Here is a 22196-nt window from a genome sequence, read left to right on the forward strand (position 1 = left end):
TGCAATTGTTTTAAAGACCAGTTTGATAATATCTGATAAAGTTAAAGTTGACTCCATTATTACTCTATTATACAGCTCCTGTAGTCTTAAAGCTACAAGTGTGTTTATAAAGAAATGTGTACATGGATGATAGTTGTTACAGTTTGTAGTAGTGAAAATTGGGGATACCTTAAATATTAAGCAACAGAAGAAAGTATCCATTTTGTTGTGGAACATGCATACATACAATGGAATACTATATGGAGGTGAAATAATTGAACAAATACAGGGAAAAAATTAATAAGGGCAGAAAGAAACTTGGAGGTGATGGATATGTTCATGGCATAGATTGTGGAGATTGTTTTATGGGTATATACTTATTTCCAAACTCATAATGTTGTATATGTTAAATAGGTACAGGTTTTTGTATGTCAGTTGTGCTTCGATAAAGTGGTTAAAAAAACAACAAAAAACTGAAATAGCAAGTTCTGAAAGCATGCATTATACTTACACAAAATTCTAAGAATTGCACAAAACAACCTTATAGTATCTAGTGATATGTACATATATTAATATGATGAAAAAAATTAAAGGTATAATGTAATGATAAACAAAAAAATGAATGAGAATGATTAACTCTCATGAGGAGGAGAAGAAGCAAGTAGGGAGGAATATACACTGGCTTCTATTAGTTTGTGATATTTTACCTCAGATTCTCAGTGGAGTGAATACAGTAAACAGGAGCGTTATCTTATTCTTTCCATGCATCTGAAATGTATCACAATAAATAAAAAGTATGTTTTAGTATGAAAATAGTTAACTGTCATTTGAAATCCAGTCTCATGAGTAAGGTAGCCAAGACTTTTTGGATATAAATTATTAGAAATGAGACGAGTTTTTTTTTTTTTTTTTTTAATTGTGTGTAATGTTTCTCGTAAACTGGCCCTGAAGCATTTCCTCAAGAATAGTTTTTGTAGATTTTTGAGAAATGGTTACATCATTGTTATTTCTGTGTGTAGCTTCTCAAGGTGACTTTTTTGGAATAGAACAAGGCTCATCGGGGTGTGTAAGATGTCCAGGCTCTAGTTTGTATGTTTAAAAGCATATCCTCCTTTCTTTATTGCAACATTTTATAATAGAAATTTTGATTCCACAAGAGTAACTAAACAAATGTGGAAAATGCCTCCCTCTGAGAATAGCTCATCAAATTATTCAAAGATTTTTTTTTTGGGGGGGGGTTAAAGTTTATTGAGGTGGCAATGGTTAGTAAAGTTACATAGGTTTCAGGTGTACAATTCTGTAATACATCATCTATATATCACATTGTGTGTTCACCAACCAGAGTCAGTTTGAGGGTAAAAGGGATCAAATATATGGTGATGGAAAAGATATTTTTTTATAAAAACAATATTGAGATCTACAAGAATTTCTTTGAAGAGACTTTTGCACTACGTTTACATTTGACTAAAAGCCTCACATGACAACTATTTCGTTTACCACTAGGCACTAGATGAACCAGCCAAGAATGAAAGTGTCTCCAAGGACAACACATTAGACCCACCTCTGGAGGTAATGACTTCATATTACCCCTACTTGTGAAATGCAATCCCAAAACTCATTGCTAACTCAGTACCTGGTTTCACTTCTTCCAGTTGTGTTACCCTGCACAACTCAGGCAGCAAACTGAAGAGCTCTGTGCTACCATTGATAAGGTCTTACAGGAATCCTTGTCTATGGTAATGCCTTAGACTAGAGTGTGCAATTCAAACATTTGCTTCGCTTCTTTCTATTTCTCTCTACCTGAGTACGATGCCTCACTGGCTTATCTTTTTTTATTTTCCAGCATTCTTCTACTTCTCCTTCAAGATCCCTGCAGACATTATTGGGTTCTGACACTCTCAAAGTATGTATATATTTAATACAATTTACTGAACTGTAAGAGTTACTAGATTAATGATTTCTAAGCTGCAGATCAAAGCCCGATAATGAATTAGGAAATGAACTTAGTGGATAGCAACCAGCATTTTTTGTTAGTAAGCAGTGTTTTAAAAATTGAATAGTAAGAATGTAAAATACCAGATTCTATTCCAAGTAGTGTGGGTATTATTGACATTTGTTTCAATTTGTTTACATATGCATATATAGATATGTGTATACAGGGTTGCAAAATCTATTTTTAACCATGGACCAAGTTCAAAACACCCCCAAAGCCAACATATTATTAGGTGATATGTTGGCATTTTCAGAAGCTCTATGGTACTAACTGCATGTAGAATTTGTGGCCTAGTCTTACCTCAAACCATATCTTCAGTAATTATGTAATTCTTAGAATCATAGAAAAAGAAAATGAAGTAGACTAAAGTAGCATTAGTCTAAGAGCTTTAACACAGATATTATTTCTGGAACTTTTTTTCTTTTGACTGATGGCCTCTATTTCATTGATTTTTTTACTCACAGGGACAGAAACCTAGATATTTTAGATTGTTAGGGTACTACTAAAGCATTCATTGTTGTATTTAAATATGTAAACATGTTCTCCTTATAATGTAGCCATTTTCATTGTTGGGGTAAAATGCTACATTTCTCCAAATTATTATTTTGAATACTTACTGCAGATCTATTTATCAAAATTTCAAAATGGTTGTGATTTTTCCTTTATTAAAAATTGTTAGGTTTTCTTTGTCAGCTTTACTTTCTTTCTTGGAATTAGTATAAACACTTTTTTGCATGTTCTTTTTAAAAATTAAACACTGTGTGTATGAGTAGTTTTTAAACGTACAGATTGCTTACAATTAGAAGAGTTATCCTAATGTTCAGTTGGAACATTAGAGATGAATATTCATTAATAATGACACAGAAACTCAGTAACCATTAACTCTCTCTCTCTCTCTCTCTCTCTCTCTCTCTCTCTATCTATCTATCTATCTATATATATATATATATATATATAGATAGATAGATAGAGAGAGAGAGAGATATCTACATCTATCTATCTATCTATCTATCTATCTATCTATCTATCTATCTATCTATATATTAGAGAGGACCTATCCATGAATAATTGTAGCTTTTGTGTTTATGTTATTGTATATTCTTTAAGTCTTTTAATATAAAAATACAAAACGTTGTTTGCTTTGTCAAAAAATACTATGTAAGTTTTAAAATATATTTTTTTCTTACTTTATTTGTTGCACATATTAAAAATACCCTGTATTAAATATAATAGGAATAGATCTTAAATAGTAGTATGCAAATACTTATCTTTACTATTGATGTGACGAATATTTAATGCTTATAGTATTTAAAAAACATTATAGGCCACTAATTTTAAGGCAATTATTTCATTCAACAAATATTTATTAAGTGCTTACTATAAGCCTGGAACTCGGAAGCAGTAATGGTGAACAAGGCAAAGTAACGTAAGGGGCATACTTTGGATGTAGTAATCAGAAACTAGAATTAGAGCTGAGACCAAAGATGGACAGAAGCCAACCATAGATCAGGGGCAGTAGCTTTCAGCCAGAGGAGTAGGCATGTGAAAATTTCCTGAGGCAGGAAAGAACTTAGTGTGTATGAAGATGAAGCCACTGTGGTCGCAGGAGAGTGAGCCAGGAGTGAAGTGTGTAAAATGAGGTTGAGAAGTTGGCTTAGGGACCATGAAGATACTTACACACCAGGGTAAATGGGAAGACATAAATATCAGGGGAATAATATGAAACCACTGGAAAAGATCACAATGGATGTTGTGAGGAGGCTACTGAGGTCAGACAGGCAGTCAGTGAAGTTGGGCTGGATAAGTGGGGTCAGAGTTAGAGAGAAGTAAGGGATCTGAGAGAGATTTCAGGTTTGCTGTGGGTTTGGATGTGAGCAGTGAAGGAAAGAGGAATCATGAATGAGCTCCAGGACTCTGCCTTGAGCATAGATGACTGTGACGGAGGCACAGTGTGGTTGAGGAAAGAGGATTATGTTCATTTTGGTCAGGATGAGTTTGAGGTGTGTGTCAAGGAGGGTTGAAACCCATGCATTTGGAGCTCACGGGAGAGATCTGGGGCAATCAGCACATGGATGTTGTGAGCACCCCGTATAGAGCTCCAAGGAACAAAACATTGCAGGTCCAATAAAGGAGGTGGAGGGCAAAGGAGAAAGAAGCATCCATGTAGTAAGAGGAAAATCAGAACAGTATGGCATCAGGGAAGCTACAAGAGGAGAGTGTTGACGAGAATATAATCGCAGTGATTGCTGCCAAGAGGAACAGAAAGATAAGGCGAGAGAAGTGTTTATTAGATTTGACGTGTATATTTTGACGTGTCTATTGCTATTGCTTGTGTGTTGTTCCTGCTCACCTTTTTGATTTTTATAGCCTTTATTGGCATATATATTCCTTTTGAACCCACGCCTATGTTTTTAGTCTAGAATGAAAATAGTGACCTTCTGTAAGTAATATATGTAATTTTTAATTCATGTTTTGTTCATTTTTATTACTTTTTAATATTCCTTTTGTCTTTAATTTCTGTTCCTTTTAATTTTTTTATATTTTTGTACCCCATTGTCTAATTTTCTTCAGGACAGCATATTTCTGGCTGTCACTTTTATATTCAATCTGGGATTCTGTTTATCTGGGACCTTAAGCCATTTATAATTATTGTAATTCTTGTTCTATTAGTAGTTTCTGCTATCTTATTTTATATTTTCTACTTAAAATGTTTTCTTTTTTTGCCTTTCCTGCTTTCCTTTGGATGTTTTGACAATCACTGGTTTGAAAATTTTGAAAATTTTACTTTGTATTTTTCTTACTTTTTGTAGTTACACATAAATTATTGAAGAGAATAATTATGTTTATTTCTCTATCAATTTTAAAGCTTGCAAATACTTTTTCCCAAAAATTAGGTAAGTACTATAGTGCTTTTCAACAGAAACATAATTTATTAGCATTTTTTTTGGACTTTTATACCCCAACTTTATGGCTATGTTTTTCTTAATATCTTCCTTATTTAGATACTTATTCTTTATTTAGATCACTATTTCTCACAAATTCATAGCTTTATCCTAGATTTATTCTTTTTCTTGTTGGAATCTTGCTGAAAATTGTATTCAATAAGGTCTCTTTTTATTGATTCTGTAGCCTATGTCCCTGAAAATATCTTTATTTTGCCCATTCATTTAAATTACAGTTTTGCCAAACATAAAATTATAGATCTTCTTTCTTCAACACAACACGTTTTCCTCCCTAGTTGTTTTTTTTTTTTTTTTTGTCTGTTTGTTTTTTTCCCCTCAACAACAAACTGGTGAAGTATTTTGGCAGCATGATATTTATTCCTCTGCTATAGAGTGATCATTTACAGAGTGGTACTGTCATCTTTTAGTATTTATCTTTATCTATGATGTTACTAATTTTTCCTATAATGTGTCTAGGTGTGCATTTCTTTTTCTCTTATGTATCTGAATCGGTACTCTCTTTGACCTTTCATCTGAAGTCTTCAATTTCTTCTTCCCCTTACATTCAGGATAATTTTTAGTTATTATATTTTTAAATGATTTTTTTCCTGCTAGGACTCATAATACAGTACTGTTTTTTTCCAATTTTGCTTCTGTATTTTATATCTCTTAATCTTTATATCTTTTCTCTATTTATTGCTTCCTAATTTTAAGAGGATTCCTTGATTTGATATTCTAATTCAAGAATTTTTCAGTGTCTGTTCTGTTCTTCAAAGACTATGTTAAGTTCTTTATTTTAGCTTATTTAGTGTTTTTTTCTTTAAGTCAGGTTTACTGAAACATAATTTACCCACTGTAAAATTCACCCATGTAGTGTAAAATTCTATGAGTTTTGACAAAGGATATAGTTGTGTAATCACCATGGGATGCAAGATATGAAACACATTCATCCAATGAAAAATATTCCCTTGTGCTTCTTTGTAGTATATCTCTCCCTCCAACCCAAGGGCTGGACAACCAGTGATTTTTTTCTTTGTCCCTATAATTTTCCCTTTTCAAAAATATCATATTAATAGAATTATATAGTATGTAGTCTTTGAGTGACTTTTTATACTTAGTAGAAGGCAATTGAAATTCATTCATATTTTTAAATATATCAATAGTTCATTTCTTTTTATTGCTGAATAGCATTTCATTGTATGGTTGTACCATATGTTAACTATTTACCAGTTGATAGACAATTTGGTTATTTCTAACTTGGGGCTTTTACTAATAGAATTGCTGAGAACATTTGCAAACAAATCTTTGTATGATCATGTGCTTCATTTTCTCTTGGGTAAATACCTATAAGGGGAATGGCTAAATGATTGTTTTCTTTTACAGTATTTATATTTTTCAGATGTCCTATTAGTTTTCCAAACTCAAAGTTCTCTGGTCTGCATGTATACTTGATGTCTGGGTTGGCAGATACTGAAGATTAGTTCCTAGGATCTGCCAATTGTGCTTTTTGTTTTGTTTTGTTTTTAGCAGGAGAAGCATGTCTCAGAATATAGAAACTCCATAATGTCAATCATTTCCTACTTGCCACTTCTTCCCCACTCCAGTGATACTGTCCCTCACCTTTGCCTCCCAGCATCTCTGCTTATGGCACTCCATATTCCTCTTTTCTAGCTGTCTCAGTTGTCATCACTATGGAAGGGATCAGGAAAGGGACACATCAGAACTGGTCTGAAGTCCAAACCTATTGTTAACTGTTCCCTTCTTCTCAGCCAGGCTGAAGGACCATCATGATATTATCCTCACAGATACTTCTTTTCACCATCCTTAAATTCTCCTCCCTCATACTACTGTTTTGCTCTCCTCTGACATTGATAAGTGTTGTGAGTGGGAAAGCATGTCAAACAGACACACACACACATACACACACACATCACAACACACAAAACACACACACAGTTACTACTTTGGAATGTTGAGCTGTGAAAGGCAGAAGGAAATTGGGTCAGAAATGGGGGCAAGAAAAAATTTTTTGTATGCTTTTTAAAGCTGAAAAGGACAAGAGCAAATTGGTATGCTAATGGGAGAGTGGGAGGTACTGTTTATACAAGAAAGGGAGATCCTGAAGGATGAAAGTCTTTCCAAAGGGCACAGAGACTAGAGCCCAATTCACATAGGTATCCTTTGATAAGAAGATGGAAATGTCCTCCATTTTAACAGGACAAAAGAATAGAGGAAATGATGTAAAAACACAAGTATGTTAGTAGGTTGATAGTGGGAAATTGAAGATTTTTATAATAAATATCTTCAGTTATTTCATAACTAATACCTTGCAGTGAAGAAAAATTTAAGATTATTAACTGAGATTAAAGAGGGACAATATCATGGAGAATGTTTGAAAAAGAAATTTGGTTTCAATTCTTCTCCCATGCCCTCTTTTATTTTTTTTACATTTTTCAATTTTTTATTTTGACAATATATAGTATTGTGTTATGAATTTAAAATATACATTAATGATATTGTACAATCTGAATATTTCCATACTTTTCCCCATTCCCTCTTAAATCTCTTCCATTTAGGCTTTAGTCCCCACTGTGCTGCCCAAACCACTTTTCCTAAGTTTCCAGAAGTCTTCTCCATCGTTATAAACTCAGCTTTAGCTGATCTGAGCTGACATATCAACAAAATTGAAGACAGTTGATTACTCCCTCCTCTTTGCTATGCATTCTTCTACTGTCTTCCAGGACACCATGCTCTCTCAGTTTTTCTCCTACCTCATTTGTCATTATTATTGTTTAATCTCCTTTTCTGTTACATCCTCTTTTTCCAAACTATTAAATTTGAAGTGTTCTAAGGTTCAGTGCTTGGACTTCTCATTTCTCTTTATATTCATTCCACTGGTGTTCTCACCAAGTCTCAAATTTAAATTTCCAGTCCAGGATTCTCTCTTAACTACTTACTCTTTGTTTTCATTCATATTTCTAATAAATATCTTAAAAATAAAATCTAGATTTTCTCCCACAAAAGCTATTCCATATTCTGCCTTCCCATCTCTATTGATAGGATTACAATCTTACATTTGCTCACGGCCAGAAACTTTGCTGTCAAGATTTATTCCTCTTTCTCTCACATTCTGCATCTCTTCTGTTAGAAATCCTGTTGCTGTAGATTCAAAATATATGTAGAATATGATTACTTCATACGTTATGTACTACTGAGCCATCATCATATTTTGCTGGATACTACAATAGGCTTTCCCCTGTATACTTGCCTCTCTATAATCCATTCTGAACACATCAAACAGGGATTCTTTTAAAGCATAAGTCAGATTCTGACCCTCCTCTGTTGAAAACCAGCACTGCCTACATATTTCCCTCAGAATACAAGCCAAAGTCCTTACAAGACCCTGGGAGGGCCTCCGTGAACTGACCTTCCAATGCTTCCATGATCTGCTCTCCTCCTCTCCCCTTTACTCACGTCATTTCAGCCCTACTTGTCTCCTTGCTGGGCTTTGAGTGTGCCATGCTCCTGTCTTAGCACACTTAGTTTTTTTTCAAGTCAACTGTGTCACTTTTTATAGTGTCTAGTTCCCTACAAAAATTGACAAACTTAACTCTTACCTCAAACAATACCGTTAAGTATGGTAGTTTTTCCAGTCTGGTCCTTGAAGACAAATTTCTGGATTCTTTGTGGGTCTTTTTTGGTTTATTATTGCTGCTATTCTTACATTGTCTTACCTCTTTGTTTTTCTGAATCTGATTCTGTGTTGGATAATCTACTTGAAATTTTATTTATAGGAATTATTTGAGGCCTCAGATGATATTGCCTTCCTATAGAAATTCTTTGCTTTTCTTTTGTTAGGCACCAGGAACTCTAGCAAGGAAGGATTACCTGAATTTAATCTAAGGTTTTGAGATGATTTTTCTTTCTTTTCTTTTTTCTTTTTTCTAACACAATCATTTTTAGATGATTTGAACAAGGCTGGAAACCATGTGAGGTATTCTGGATCACCCTTATTCCTGGGCCTCCATCTATTTTTGGCTCTGGAGACTCTGACTTTTATCTCCCTACACCTCCAAGACTGTCAAAACTTTGGATCACCTTCTCAAGCAACTTATTATTATTTGCAAACATCCCCAGGGTAAAAACAGATCTCAAATGCCTGACTCAGATTCCCATTCTCACCCAATCTTGCACCCAAATTCTTCACTCTTATTAGTTCACCGATGTATTTAATAAAGTATTTTCCAATATTTTGTTCCACTTTGTTATTGTCTCTTATGGGAGGATTATTTTGAGTTCTCTAGCCACCATTCTTAGAGGTAGAAATCCACATAAGAACTTTGCCCTTGTTCCATCTGGTTTAAATGGTTTTTACCTAGATATCCACAGAGCCAGCTTTTTCACCTCTTTCAAATCTTTGCTCAAATTTCACGTTTTCTAGATTGACCATCCATTTAAAATTATAAGCCATCACCACCCTTGACCTCCTTAACATTTGGCTGGTCCAAAACATGTACATATATACACACACACATACACACATATACACACACACACACACACACACACACACACACACACACATATATATATATACACACATACACATATGTATATATATACATATATATGTGTGTGTGTATATATATATATATATATACTTGTGTATATATATATATATACTTGTGTGTGTGTATATATATATATATATATATATATATATATATATATATATATGGTGTTTGGAGGAAGGAAAGATTTCCTTTGGAAAAGTATATCACCTTAGGCTTCAAATTATTTCCACTTTTCTTTTTTATTACACTTGTTACCTTCTAACATATGATGTAATTTATTTATTTATTATTTTATTGTTTATTTTCTCTCCTGCTGAAATGTAAGGGCAGAACGTCTTTGTCACTTTTGTTCACTGATAAATCTGAATGATGTAGAACAGTTCACAGCATACAGTAGATACATAATATTTGTTGAATAGATGAATGAATTAAATAGCCATCTCATCTCAGAAAGTGGGAAAATAGGCCCACAAGAGAAAAAATGGAAGCTTACTAGTATTGAATGCCCATTGGAAGGTGATTATCATTAATTTATAATGAAATCAATTAGCTTGGCTGAGAGTTTCCCCAGTGATATTTCCCTAGGTCTTGTGTGTCTGTGTTTGTGTGTGGTTTTCACAAGGAGAAAGAGAGGCAAGAGAAATTAAGGTATAAAATGACTCTGAATATGAAATATATATAAGCTAAGAGGCAATAAAGCCAGAATAGAACTGTTAAGGGTCAATGATTTTCAAGTCTCATTGAGGCTAAGGTTGAAGACATGTTGCATTAGGGATATTTGAGAAATGGCGATGGTGGATAGGAGGTAGAGTTCTAAGAATAAGATGTTATAAATGGAAATTTTAGAGGTTTCCCATTTTATATTTGAAAGCAAAATATAGGAATGGTCCTGGAAATTAATGATTGAAATGGAGTGGATGAGAATATCTTTGGAGTTGAGCAGCTCAAACAATTGCGAGAATAAAGACTTCTATGTGAATTTAGAAACAGCCAAAAATTATGTAAGAAACTATTATGATCTGTGAATGGACATCATCAATAAATAAGGGAAAATTGACCAGAAAGCCAATAGATATCAGCAATGAAAAGAATAATAAAGTGATATAGTTTACTGAAATAATTTTCAAAGGAACAGGGGCTTTTGTATAGAAAAGACAGAGTAATGGTTAGAAAGTCTTACTAGGGAAAAAAAAAAAAGAAATAACAAAGATGAACATTTGCCCCAGAAGTTAAATCTTTTAGTTTTAGCCTTTATTGATTATTTCAATAGTATAATTATTTTTATTTTCATACAGACTTCTACAACTGTTCCAAGAGCAGCTGGTAGAGAAACCAAATATGTAAGTCCCTTCATAATTATACATACTGCTTTTTTAATGGGTGCATGTATATGCTTGGAGGCAACTCAATTATACAGTCATTTAAATTGAATTAGTTGATTTTTTTCATAAGTGGAAAGGGGTAGGATGGGATGATCAATCCAGATATGGAAAATCATGTTACATCAGGTTAAGTTTATTGAATAAATTCCTTTTAAAATGAGGCCTAGGTTGATTACTTTGGCTAAATAAAACAGAATTTTAACACCTGCTTTCTGTCTTTCTCATTATCAAAGCTTAGATGACATTTTTATTTCTGTAATGGTTTATTGTGCTTATTATTCAACAGTTGACTCATATACTTGAAACATTGATTTGGTCATTTCCAATGGGATTGTCAGTTTAGTTGATTTTGATTAGTTTGTTGTTTTCTTGCATTTAAATTATTATCAAATAAGCCAATTTCTACTTGTGAACAAAAACAGATTAATAATGAATGTGTAGATATAGATTTACACACTTGATTCAATTAATTACGGGGAGCTGAATATCACACACACACACACACACACACACACTCACAGCCTCACCCCATCCCTACTCTTTACTCATCTAATAATCTGTCATGTGGCCAACTTCTACTTCTGACCAAATGTATTACATTAGAAATAAGATTTTCTCCTAAGCAAGTGTTTAGTTTTTAGTTTAATACAGACCATTAAACTATTCCTTTTATACTATATATTTTCGAATATGTAGCTTTCATCGTCATCATCAAGAGTAGTTGTTAAATTTATATTTTGTGACATATCTTTGCGATTTATAAATTTCTCACCACATGAATCTCTGTAAAGCAAATAATAAACTGTGTGAAATTACTGAATTTTATCACATTCAGGAACTGATGTTTAGAGGGCATGGGTAGGAAGCTTACAGCATTTCCTAGAAGCTTGCACTGTTATTTTTTGTTATTACTGGAAGCTGTTTGGAGTAATACTTGAAAGACTGGAGGCATTTGGAAAGCTATACTCAAGTTTACATCATAATGCCGGTATTTGGTAACTGTCTGATCCTGGAAAATCATTTAACCTCTCTGATTCTTAGTTTTTTCATGTATAATACTGGGATCCTAATAACCTTATTTGGTTGATGTAAGACTTAGATTGGTTAACGTATGAAAAGCCCTTCATGTAGCTCTGACACACACACAATTTGCTTAGTAAGTAATCGTTCTTCTTTTTCTTCCTCTTTTTCCCCCCTTGCTTTTCCCTTCATCACTGCCTCTCCCTTCTCTTCCTCCTTCCTATGTTGAAAAGACTAGAAACACCATGATTTCACTGAGTTCCTTAATTCTTCAGTTGGGTTCAAGGAAAAAAAGTATCCTAAAGATGTTTCTATACTTTTTGTAGCTAATACATTCTACAAGAGCCAGACCCAGGAAAAAGTGGCTAGAATTTTTTTGTTCTCTCACCTTTCTTTCTCATCTACTTCTATTTTTTACCAGAGTGGCTCTGACACTTACAATAAGGTGCAGAGGGTTGATGCCTGTTGGTGGTTAATTTGATAAGAGTTAGAATAATTCTGGAGGAGCTGTTTCATTCTCCATAGGTAGTAGTTATTTCAAATTATTCTTCAATCAGTTGTCAAACTTAATTAAAGTCAGTTAACATTTGCCCAACTTTGTGAGAGCGTTTGAGTCACTCAAAATTTACATTGAATCATCAAACAGATTTAGTATAGACTAGAACAAATATAACCTGTGATTCAGCTAAGATTCTTGTCTTTGATTAAATTTGGTTTCTTGAGTGAGAGGTTTTGCTTTTTACTTTCTTTTCCAACATGACATTTGAATTGTTGTTTGTGACACCTCAAATATATGCATGCCTTTTGGAAGACTATAAGGGATAACTTTCAGGTGGAAGGTAAAAACCATTTCTTTGGTGCCAACTCATAGATAAGTCATGCTTATTAATATTTGGCTGCCGTTATTACATTTACTAAATGATGTCTGATATATTTGTGAATCTGAGAAGTCTACAGCCTTTAATATTTCAATATTCCACCATCTCTCTTCAAAACTTTGAGGAAACTAAGCATCTTTACAGTATATACCTGCTGGGATTTGATGTGTCATTGACTTTGTAGAGATTCTTAGATTAGACTCAAAACAAGGATGACACCTTTACCAACTCCTGTACCATGGGGGAAAAAGGGAAGACTTAAATTAGATCCAAGAAAAAATGTTTTGTTACACTTGAGGATATCCTTAACAGATTAGCACAGACCATTCAAAATCCCTATTTCTGGGTGTTTTTTAAAAGTATAATATATAATCTATAAATTGTGACTAGTAGAAACTCCAGTCAGTATTTTCTAGCTCCAATATTCATTTTTCCAATTTCATGCATTGATTTGATAAATATTGTGTGTCTGCCATGTCCCAGTACTCACTGAAAAATCACTGAGATGAGAGAGACGAACACAAGGTCCCCATTTCTGAAGCATGCAATGGCGAGACAGTAAACAATTAAAATAGTCAATGAGCAAGATAGTTTCTTGTAGAAATTAGAAGAAAGCTAGCCAGAGAACTGGTAACTTTAAACTTACAAAGTTACTAGTTTTCAATATATTAGTATGTCCTTGGGATTTTCAACTTTCTTGGGATGATGATAATGATTTAATGAAATAACGAGAAATTGTTTGATTAATTCCTATTCGTGGGGCCATTGGTGTCAGGCTGACTTTTCTCTATAAAAAAAGAAAAGAAAACCAATGCAAAACAATTCGTTTCCTTTTCTTACTCTTTATTGCACATATTATTACATGTCACATACTCCGTTTTCAGGATGAGCCAGAAGAAAAGTACCATTAATTCAGACTAATTAAAGTCAAGGTTTTCTTCAATCCATGGCATACTTGAAATTGCATGTTATTTTAAAGTATAGTTGAGCCTTGAAGAACATGGGTTTAAACTGTGCAGGTGCACTTATGTGCAGATTTTTTTCCAATAAATACTGTAGGTGTATTTTCTCTTTCTTAAATTTTTCTTAATAACGTTTTCTTTTCTCTAGCTAGCTTTGTTGAAGAATATAGTATATAATACATGTAACACATGAAATATGTGTTAATTGATTGTGTTATCTGTAAGGCTTCCAGTCAGCATTAGGCTATTAGCAATTAAGTTTGGGAGTTATGTGTGGAGCTTTGACTGCACAGGGGCTTGGTGCGCCAACCTCCTCATTTTTCAAGGGTTGAATGCGATTTAATTTAGGTTCTCTTAAGTGTAATAGAATTTAAACAAGGCTAACAACGTGTTGAGTGAGCTCCACAAATCACTTGTTGGATCGATTTTAATAATTTATCACTAATATTTTACTGGATAGATTTTAACAGATGCCAAATTCAGTAATAATTATAACTAATATTTTAAGTTCCTACCTTTCAAATAGGTTAAATGAGATAGGTCATTTACATCAATCCTTACATCAGTCCTCTGAGGTGGATATTGTTACAGAATCTCCATTTTACAGAGTGAGTAACCGAGTCACAGAAGTCATAGTAAGCAAAAGCAACCCAGGTCTTCTAATGTCATAGCCCTGCCATTAATATTTGTGTGAACCTACAAAGCTGGGAATCATTTGTTTGCTTTAAATATTTAAATATCAATAGGTATTTATTCTGTTGGTCTAAATTATTTCTTCATGCCAATAGCCTTCAGTCTAACTTTGAGTGAATAATTTCGTATTTGGTGACAACATTTAAGGTGATAATGTTTTACTATATTTCTAATGTTTTAAATCACTTTGTGAATTAACTCATAATCTATCAGATACTGTATGAGTGATTATTCCTCATGACACTCGTTTTTAAAGAGTTTTTTTCCCCCTATGAAGAAATGAATTTTCTATTTAAATTTCTGTCTCATTCTATTTTCACTCTATAATCTTCAGAAGGGAATATCATGGTTTTCTTTGTATTACACATGTCTTTGTAAATGTTTATTGCATTTTATTAACTTTCATTTCATTCATGTAATTCAAAACCATAGTACACTTTCTTAATAAAGAGAAACCTCAAAAATAGGGCAAGTATTTGGACCTATTTGTAACTTATCAAAAAAAAACCCCATGAAACCTTAAGTTGGAATCACATTCTATTGATAACAACTTATTTCATAAACAGTCTACCCTTACGAAGTTACTTTTAAGTGCCAGAAAAATAACGGAGATAAGTTTATTGAATATTATGTCGTGTACAAGTAAGATCTCATTTTAATGAGCTTGAGGAACAGAAAAATGTCATTACAAATACATATATATTGCTTTCAAAATATCACAATATATTAAAAAGTGTCAAACTTTATTAAAAATATTCCCCACTATATGTACAGATATTTCAATAAAGGTCACCGTCTCCAATTTAGCCAGCTCACAAACTTCCCTTGTTGCTATGCTTGAATATGTTGCCAGGCTGGATTGTTCAGACATCATGTGCACTAGTGTAGTCATAGATCTTAGGTGAAGAGGTGACTTACATCCAGTCCACTTACGTCAGATCTGGGTCCAAATCTGCTTCCATATGACGCAATCAGAGATTTGAAGAGTTACAGGAAGAACTGTGAATAATTTAAGCAAGAAATTTCACTCTACCAATCATTCTTATTTATTTATTTTTCTTTGTGCAGAAATACAAGGTATGCTTGTGTGAAAGGGGATGAGGTGGGAATAGAAGATTATTATCTGGGTTCTGCTAGATGAGGAGGAAGGGAAAAGATGTAATGAGACACCCTTTATGCCTTGCATCCTTCTCATTATTATTTTAGACTTCATCAAGCATGAGAGTGCAGTATATCATCCAAACTTCCCCTTAATCTGGTCCTTTATCTGCTCATTTGCACATGTGCAAATGGCCGTCACTGGTTACTTGCCCACTTATTCTGCCTACCAATTATGTTCACGACAAGATTGAATTATCATTCCTTAGCTTAAAGAATAAAACATTTTAAATACCTCCAAATCTATTTTTTATATTTATATCTTTGGGGATATATAATTAACTTATAAAATGGCTTATAATAAGATATTCACACAGCATAAAGTCTAGTGATAGCATAAGCATGTGAATCAAAAAAGATATGATGCCTCATAATATATTTCTATGACTTTTCTTGTGCCTAACATTTTTACCACTAGATTCATTCTTTTGTGCAGTGCCTTATATACAAATAACAGGAACACTTTCTAAGTTAGGGGTAAGACAATTGCTTATCATTTTATAATTTTATATTTTCTTAACACCAAGTTCAGAACTCAGTGATTATTAGGTGCTCAATTCATATTTTAAGTTTCGTCATTTTATCTGTAAATCAGTCTGGTCTGGGAGAAATAACATATTTTAATCAATACATTATGACTAATTAAATTTTTTTGAGCCTTGAGAAAAGAAAACTCAATCAACAGAGAGAAGGTGGAAGACAAACATTTAAATGACAATGAACCAGACATAATATTCAGGTGGGGAGGATATGACTGCTGAAAAGGAAAAAAAAAACCAAAAACAAATGCCAAAAGTGGATGCCACAAATGTAGAGCACATAAGGCAGAAACAACTGTTCAATACTTTTTATCTGATACAACTTGATTTTGTCCCAGTCCCCTAAGAGGGTGTCTGCTAGTGTAATGCCAGCCAAAAAGACATGTGTCAAGAATGGAGAAAAGCTACAGACTGTAAGGAAAAGCAACTCTAGACAATGACTAAGGAGCTTAATTGTACTTCATGTGCCTCTGGCATCAAGTCTTTGGAAGAGGAAAATGGCTTTTCCAAAGCTGGCTTAGCACAAGTGGTGGCAGTAAGTAAGTGGTGGCCTTGTGTGGCAATTTATTTTTCAGTGGATTTCAAATCCTCATTTCTTTTCTTAGTCTTGCCCTCTTTTACTTTCCATATAACCTAACTCTTTAAGATAGTAGATTTTCTTTGAAGTGAAAAATTTTGACTTTCACATTTTTTTGATTGCCCTGTTAGTTTTTTTTCTTTTTTTTTCTTTTAATGATGTTCTGGTTAAAATGTCCCCTTTCTCTCTCTTTGACTTTTCTTTTCTTTCTTTTGTACTCAAAATAACGTCAAAGGCTGTAGAATATAGATTATAGGATTTCATTTCACACAAGAGCCATCTTTACACTCATTTCTAATGTTGTTCTTCACAGTTAGTATTAATATGGATAGACACTAATGAATAAAACCTTAATGTTGTTCAAGTCCAATTTCAAGTTTATTTTTAGGTACTTCAACTTGCTTCTCTACCACAGGAGACTGATAGGCCGTTGTTCAAATATAGTAGCCTCTTCCCAGCACTCACTGCTCTAATCTCAATTCACCAAACAAATTTCCTCACTTTTTGAAAAATAATTGTTGCAGTTTTGATAACATAACTATAGCTACAACATTTAATAAACATCATTAACCTGTATTAGAGAAGCAGAGGGAGGCTTCTCAAAAGCTTTGAAATAATTGGGTGATTGAAAGAATCTAGGTTATATTCATATACACATAAGCTCAAACTGTGAGGGAACACAGGTATTTCAGAACCTAGGTGCTAGGAGCCAGGAGACTAGATTTTAATTTTCACTACATAACAAGTCTAAGACCTGTAAAGGAGCTGTGTACATCCAGGAGCCTAGAAGGACATATTGGCCATGAAGCATGAAATAGAAAAAAGGTAAATCCATCTATCATCTTCATCCTGCACTTTTAGGTGGTAAAATAGTCATCCATGAGAAAGTGGGCCATAAACCTGAATATGTGGTGATCTTCCATCCATGAGGTTTAGAAATATCAGGGTGATGAAATGAAATGGAAAATGGTCCAGTGACAGTAGAACTCCTACAAGAGTAAATTTGAAATGTATTGTAGAGATATTTTTCTAACCCAGGGCTTCTCAGACACCTACAGAAATCATCACAAAAGTTGCCCTGACTGAAGATAAACTAAAAAAAAAAAAGCCGTAAAATGAGTAAAGATCATCATGGGGGAGAGACATGAGGGAGATTGAACAGATACAAGAAACAGGAGATTTAGCAATGAGGAACTATAGAAAAATCTGGAAAGAATTGATAAATACATTAAAAATGTTGAGCTAGTTAACAGGAGTTATAGTTACCATTAAAACAGATTTGAAAAATAACCAAATAGAATATCTACAAGTTAAAAATAAAATCATTACAATATAAAGTTCAATTACCATGTTAAAAATAACAATATACAGTTGAAGAAAAATTAACTGTTGGTCAGGCTTATATGTGTAAACCATCCAGAATGCAGCATAATAATAAGATAAAAAAATATGGAAAAGGAATTTTATAGGAATGGAGGATGGAATGAGAAGATCCAACATATATTTCATAAAAGCTCCATGGGAAGAGATTAGATATAATGAGAGAAAGGTAAAATTCGAAGAGATATTCATGGAGGATTTTCCAGAATTGAAGAAAGGTAACACATACTAAAAATGAAGAAATGCACCAAATCCCCACAAAAGGATGCATACAAAGAAATCCTCCTTTAGATGCAACACAGTAAAATTACAGAAAGTCAAGGAGAAAAATCTTAAATACTAAGCAAATGTGAAACAGATGATCCACCAAGTTATGACATTTAGACTGTCAGCAGTGACATAAGCCAGAACCAGTGGGTTAGTGCCATTAAAATACTGAGAGATAATAACTATTAGTCTAGAATTCTATGTCCAGTAGACCTCTCATTCAAGAATGAGAACAGAATAAATATATTTTCAGACAAAGTCCAAGACAGTAAGGTCTGAAAAAACTACCAAAGCATTTACTTTCGAAAGAAATAAACTGCATTCAGATGAAAGGAGTGACATACAGAAACTAAGGATAAAGAAAGAATATTGGCCTCACTTAATTTAAAAAAAACTTTAAAAAACAAATCATTTTATTTCACAAATCATGAAAACTTTATTTTTTGTATAAAGATACTTAAAGAAAAGTCTTTTGTTTTAATTTACAGTAAATATATGTAAATATCCAACCATGCTGATGTATTTAAGTAAAATATGGAATATACAGAGAATGAAACATTGTGTGACCTTGAAGCAGTTTTGATGTCTTATGATAGTGCTTCTATTAATATGTTAAGGAAAATCAACCTACAAAACATCATATTCATTGTTATGTGAACTGAATAAAAACATGTAGGGAAAATAGTGTAAGGCAATGTACCAGAAATGCTAAGAATAATTTTAGGTGGCATAATAATAGTTTTCTTTTTACTTTATACTTTAAAAAAATTTACAATGTACATTTATCACCTTAATAATAAAAGAACTTCTAAATACTAATGACATAGATATATTATTTTACTAAATTATTAATTTCACTAAAAACACCATGTTTATATTTTACAGGCAAACCTCTCCTCACCATCCTCTACAGTATCTGAGAGTCAGCTGGTACGTATCCTCCTACTATGTCATAGACCTACTGTAGAAATTTCTGAATCCTCAAGACAGCTGTATTTGAGTGGAAGTGAACTGAGAATACATTTACTACATATACGTTTATTTGCTTACTAGTCTAATGAAAGCTTACTAATGCTTTACTAAAGCTTCATGGTGGTTGTTTTACAGGCTACAAACAAACATAAAACCATGCATAGATCCTATTTACCCATAATTTGCATTCTAGTAGTGGCGTTAGAATAGAATTGGCAGGGTCAGAAGCAAGATGTTGGAATTTAGAGGAGGAGAGAACTCACTTCCTGATGGGAGAGCTCAGAAAAAGGTTCAAAGAAAAGGTCATATTAGATAATATAGGGGAGGTTCTGGACTTGAGGAAATGGGTAATGAGATATTTCAGACAGAAAGATTAGCATGAGAATGGTCTAGACCAGTGATGAGCAATAGAAATAAAATGGGAACCATAAATGCAAGTCACATATGTAATTTACAATTTGCTAGTAACCACATTAAAAAATACAAAGAAATAGGTTACATTCAATATTATATTATTATATATTCAATTATTTTATATAGTCAATGATATATTTTATTTAATGGTATATAAATTCTGACCATTTCAAAGTATATTCAGTATAAAACTGAGATATTTTTACATTCCTTTTGTTGGACAAATTCTTTGAAATTTGCGATGTATTTTACATTTACAGCCCATCTCAATTCAGACTAGCGACATTTCAAGGGTTCAACACGGGGACTAACTAGTGACCACTGCCTTGGACAGCACAGATCTAGAATCTGGAATCTGTTTTGTATTTATAAGTAAAATTTTGATTAAATAAGAGAATTGCTTAGCAAATTGAAACCATGAAATAAGTTGCCTAGGTATTAGTAAAGACTTTCTCCATGACTTTTAATTTTTATTGTTTATAATTGTAAATTTCTGAACAATATAGGCACCTTCAGTAAAATAAATGAAAATTTCTAATAAAGCAGTTTGAGGCATTAAGAAGATGAAATCACTGCTTAATACTGCTTTTTATTCCCCTTTAATACATTTCTTTTAGTGTCCTACTACATCTTATTACTATCATGCCTAAATGATGACAATATTTTTATTTTGTCTGAAAAGTCATAAAAAGCCTAGTTTAACTCTTAAAATAGCCTGATTCAATCAAACTGCTTGGGTATGTTGGTGTTTATACATATACTGTATATATGTGTTGTGTTTGCCTGTGCCTGTGTGTGTGTGTTTGTGTGTATGTGTGTAATTTCAATGTCAGTTGGCTTAGAACAGTGGCAGGCAGTATAATATAGTTGAAAGAATGCTGGAATTGGAGCCAAAAAACCCACCTTATACTTGCTCTGACACTAACTACTGGACTGACATTAGATAAGTCACAAACGTGGGAGTCTGGGCCTCAAATATCTAATTGAACAATGACAGCTTTCTATTACGTACTTTCCATCTAGCACTGTGAATATATGATTATTAACCCAGTGAAGTGAAGGGATTGCCACGGAAATAAGCACTGCAATAACATAATAAAGTTGAACAATTTCCCACTTTAGATATGGAAATATTACTACAATTATTTTAATATTTAAAATAATGATATACTTGTTTCTTGAAAGTAGCACTGAAAATCAAGAATATTTTAATATCCTCGTATATAATCATATTTACAGTACACACAACACAGATTTTAGATGTTGAATGATTAAATATATATATTTAGTCATATATAAGTAAATATTCGTGTATGTAAATATATTATCAGGCTGACATAAATATGACAGTTCTTGGCTTAATATTTTAAGAAACTACTTCAAAGAGGCAAATATACAGAGAATGCCAAAAAATGTATACACATTTTAAGAAAGGAAACAGCTGTATTGAAATTGTAATACTCAACATATACCAATAACAAAAGATGCATGCAAGTCATGTGTATACATTTTTATTTGGCACCCCCGATATATACAATGACTTGATAAAATGGGATGCAGTAAAAACAACTCTATAAATGTAATAAATAAACCTTTTCCTGCATAATAAATAAAATAATTCTATAAATTCTACATTTGTGCTCTCTAGGAGGAAAAATACACAGCATTGCTTTGACTGACTTTGGTGACAATTACTTTGCATTTACTTTAGACCTTTTCTCTAACGAGTTCAAGGAATTTCTTAACCAAATTTTAAATTAAGTTTTAATCCCCAAATGCCCTTGAGGTATACATAGGTTTGTGAAGGGATTATTATCAAGCAAGCTTATCACATAAAAGAACATCACCTGCCTTGATATAATTATTCAAATCAATGACTTTGACTTCTATTTCATGACAATAACTCTGTATTTGCATTACCTTGGAATAAAATAGATTAGAAATAATTTTATGCAAGGGATGTCATATGGCTTTACTTCTTTAAGGATTTATGATATTTTTACTCTTAAGTAAAATAATTTATGAATGAAATTATGTATTTTTTCATTTTCACGAATGAATTTCCAATATTTGCCACCATGAATTCTCTTCAGGATGAAGTTCTTAATAATTTGAATAAATAAGAGTGCTTTTGAAAAACAAAACTATATCCTCATACGTATATTATATATACACACACACAAATACACATATGTGTACTTATACCCACACACATACATGCCATCTGACAGATAATTCTGATAATATATATTGCTTTTTGTTTATATGTGTGCATACGTGTATATATGGCACAAAATCAAGATTACTGGGAACATATTATAGACTATTGTTAAATTACATAAGTAAATGTATGTTTGTATAAAATAAGTAGTTAAAATTATTGACTCCTATTTTAGGGGAGAAATGTAACCGGTTGAAGTGAAAATATATGATAAATTGCTGTGGTAGCACAAGCTCAGTACAGAA

At 32.7% G+C, this 22196-nt stretch overlaps 1 protein-coding gene across 22 annotated transcripts in view; it reads left to right on the forward strand.

The window, feature by feature from the left end:
• MLIP (muscular LMNA interacting protein) overlaps nt 1–22196 on the forward strand; it is a 245069-nt gene that overhangs the window by 161831 nt on the left and 61042 nt on the right. For 20 of the 22 annotated variants that reach the window (XM_074333100.1, XM_074333101.1, XM_074333093.1 and 17 more), the window contains 5 exons: nt 1483–1548; nt 1632–1715; nt 1823–1882; nt 10784–10828; nt 19230–19274. In XM_074333100.1, the coding sequence (XP_074189201.1) occupies nt 1483–1548; nt 1632–1715; nt 1823–1882; nt 10784–10828; nt 19230–19274 (300 nt within the window). The remainder of the gene's footprint in view (nt 1–1482; nt 1549–1631; nt 1716–1822; nt 1883–10783; nt 10829–19229; nt 19275–22196) is intronic. The other 2 variants (XM_019734757.2, XM_019734759.2) reach the window with 1 other exon arrangement.

Source organism: Rhinolophus sinicus, linkage group LG05 (assembly GCF_036562045.2).
Source record: "Rhinolophus sinicus isolate RSC01 linkage group LG05, ASM3656204v1, whole genome shotgun sequence".
Classification (NCBI taxonomy): domain Eukaryota; kingdom Metazoa; phylum Chordata; class Mammalia; order Chiroptera; family Rhinolophidae; genus Rhinolophus; species Rhinolophus sinicus.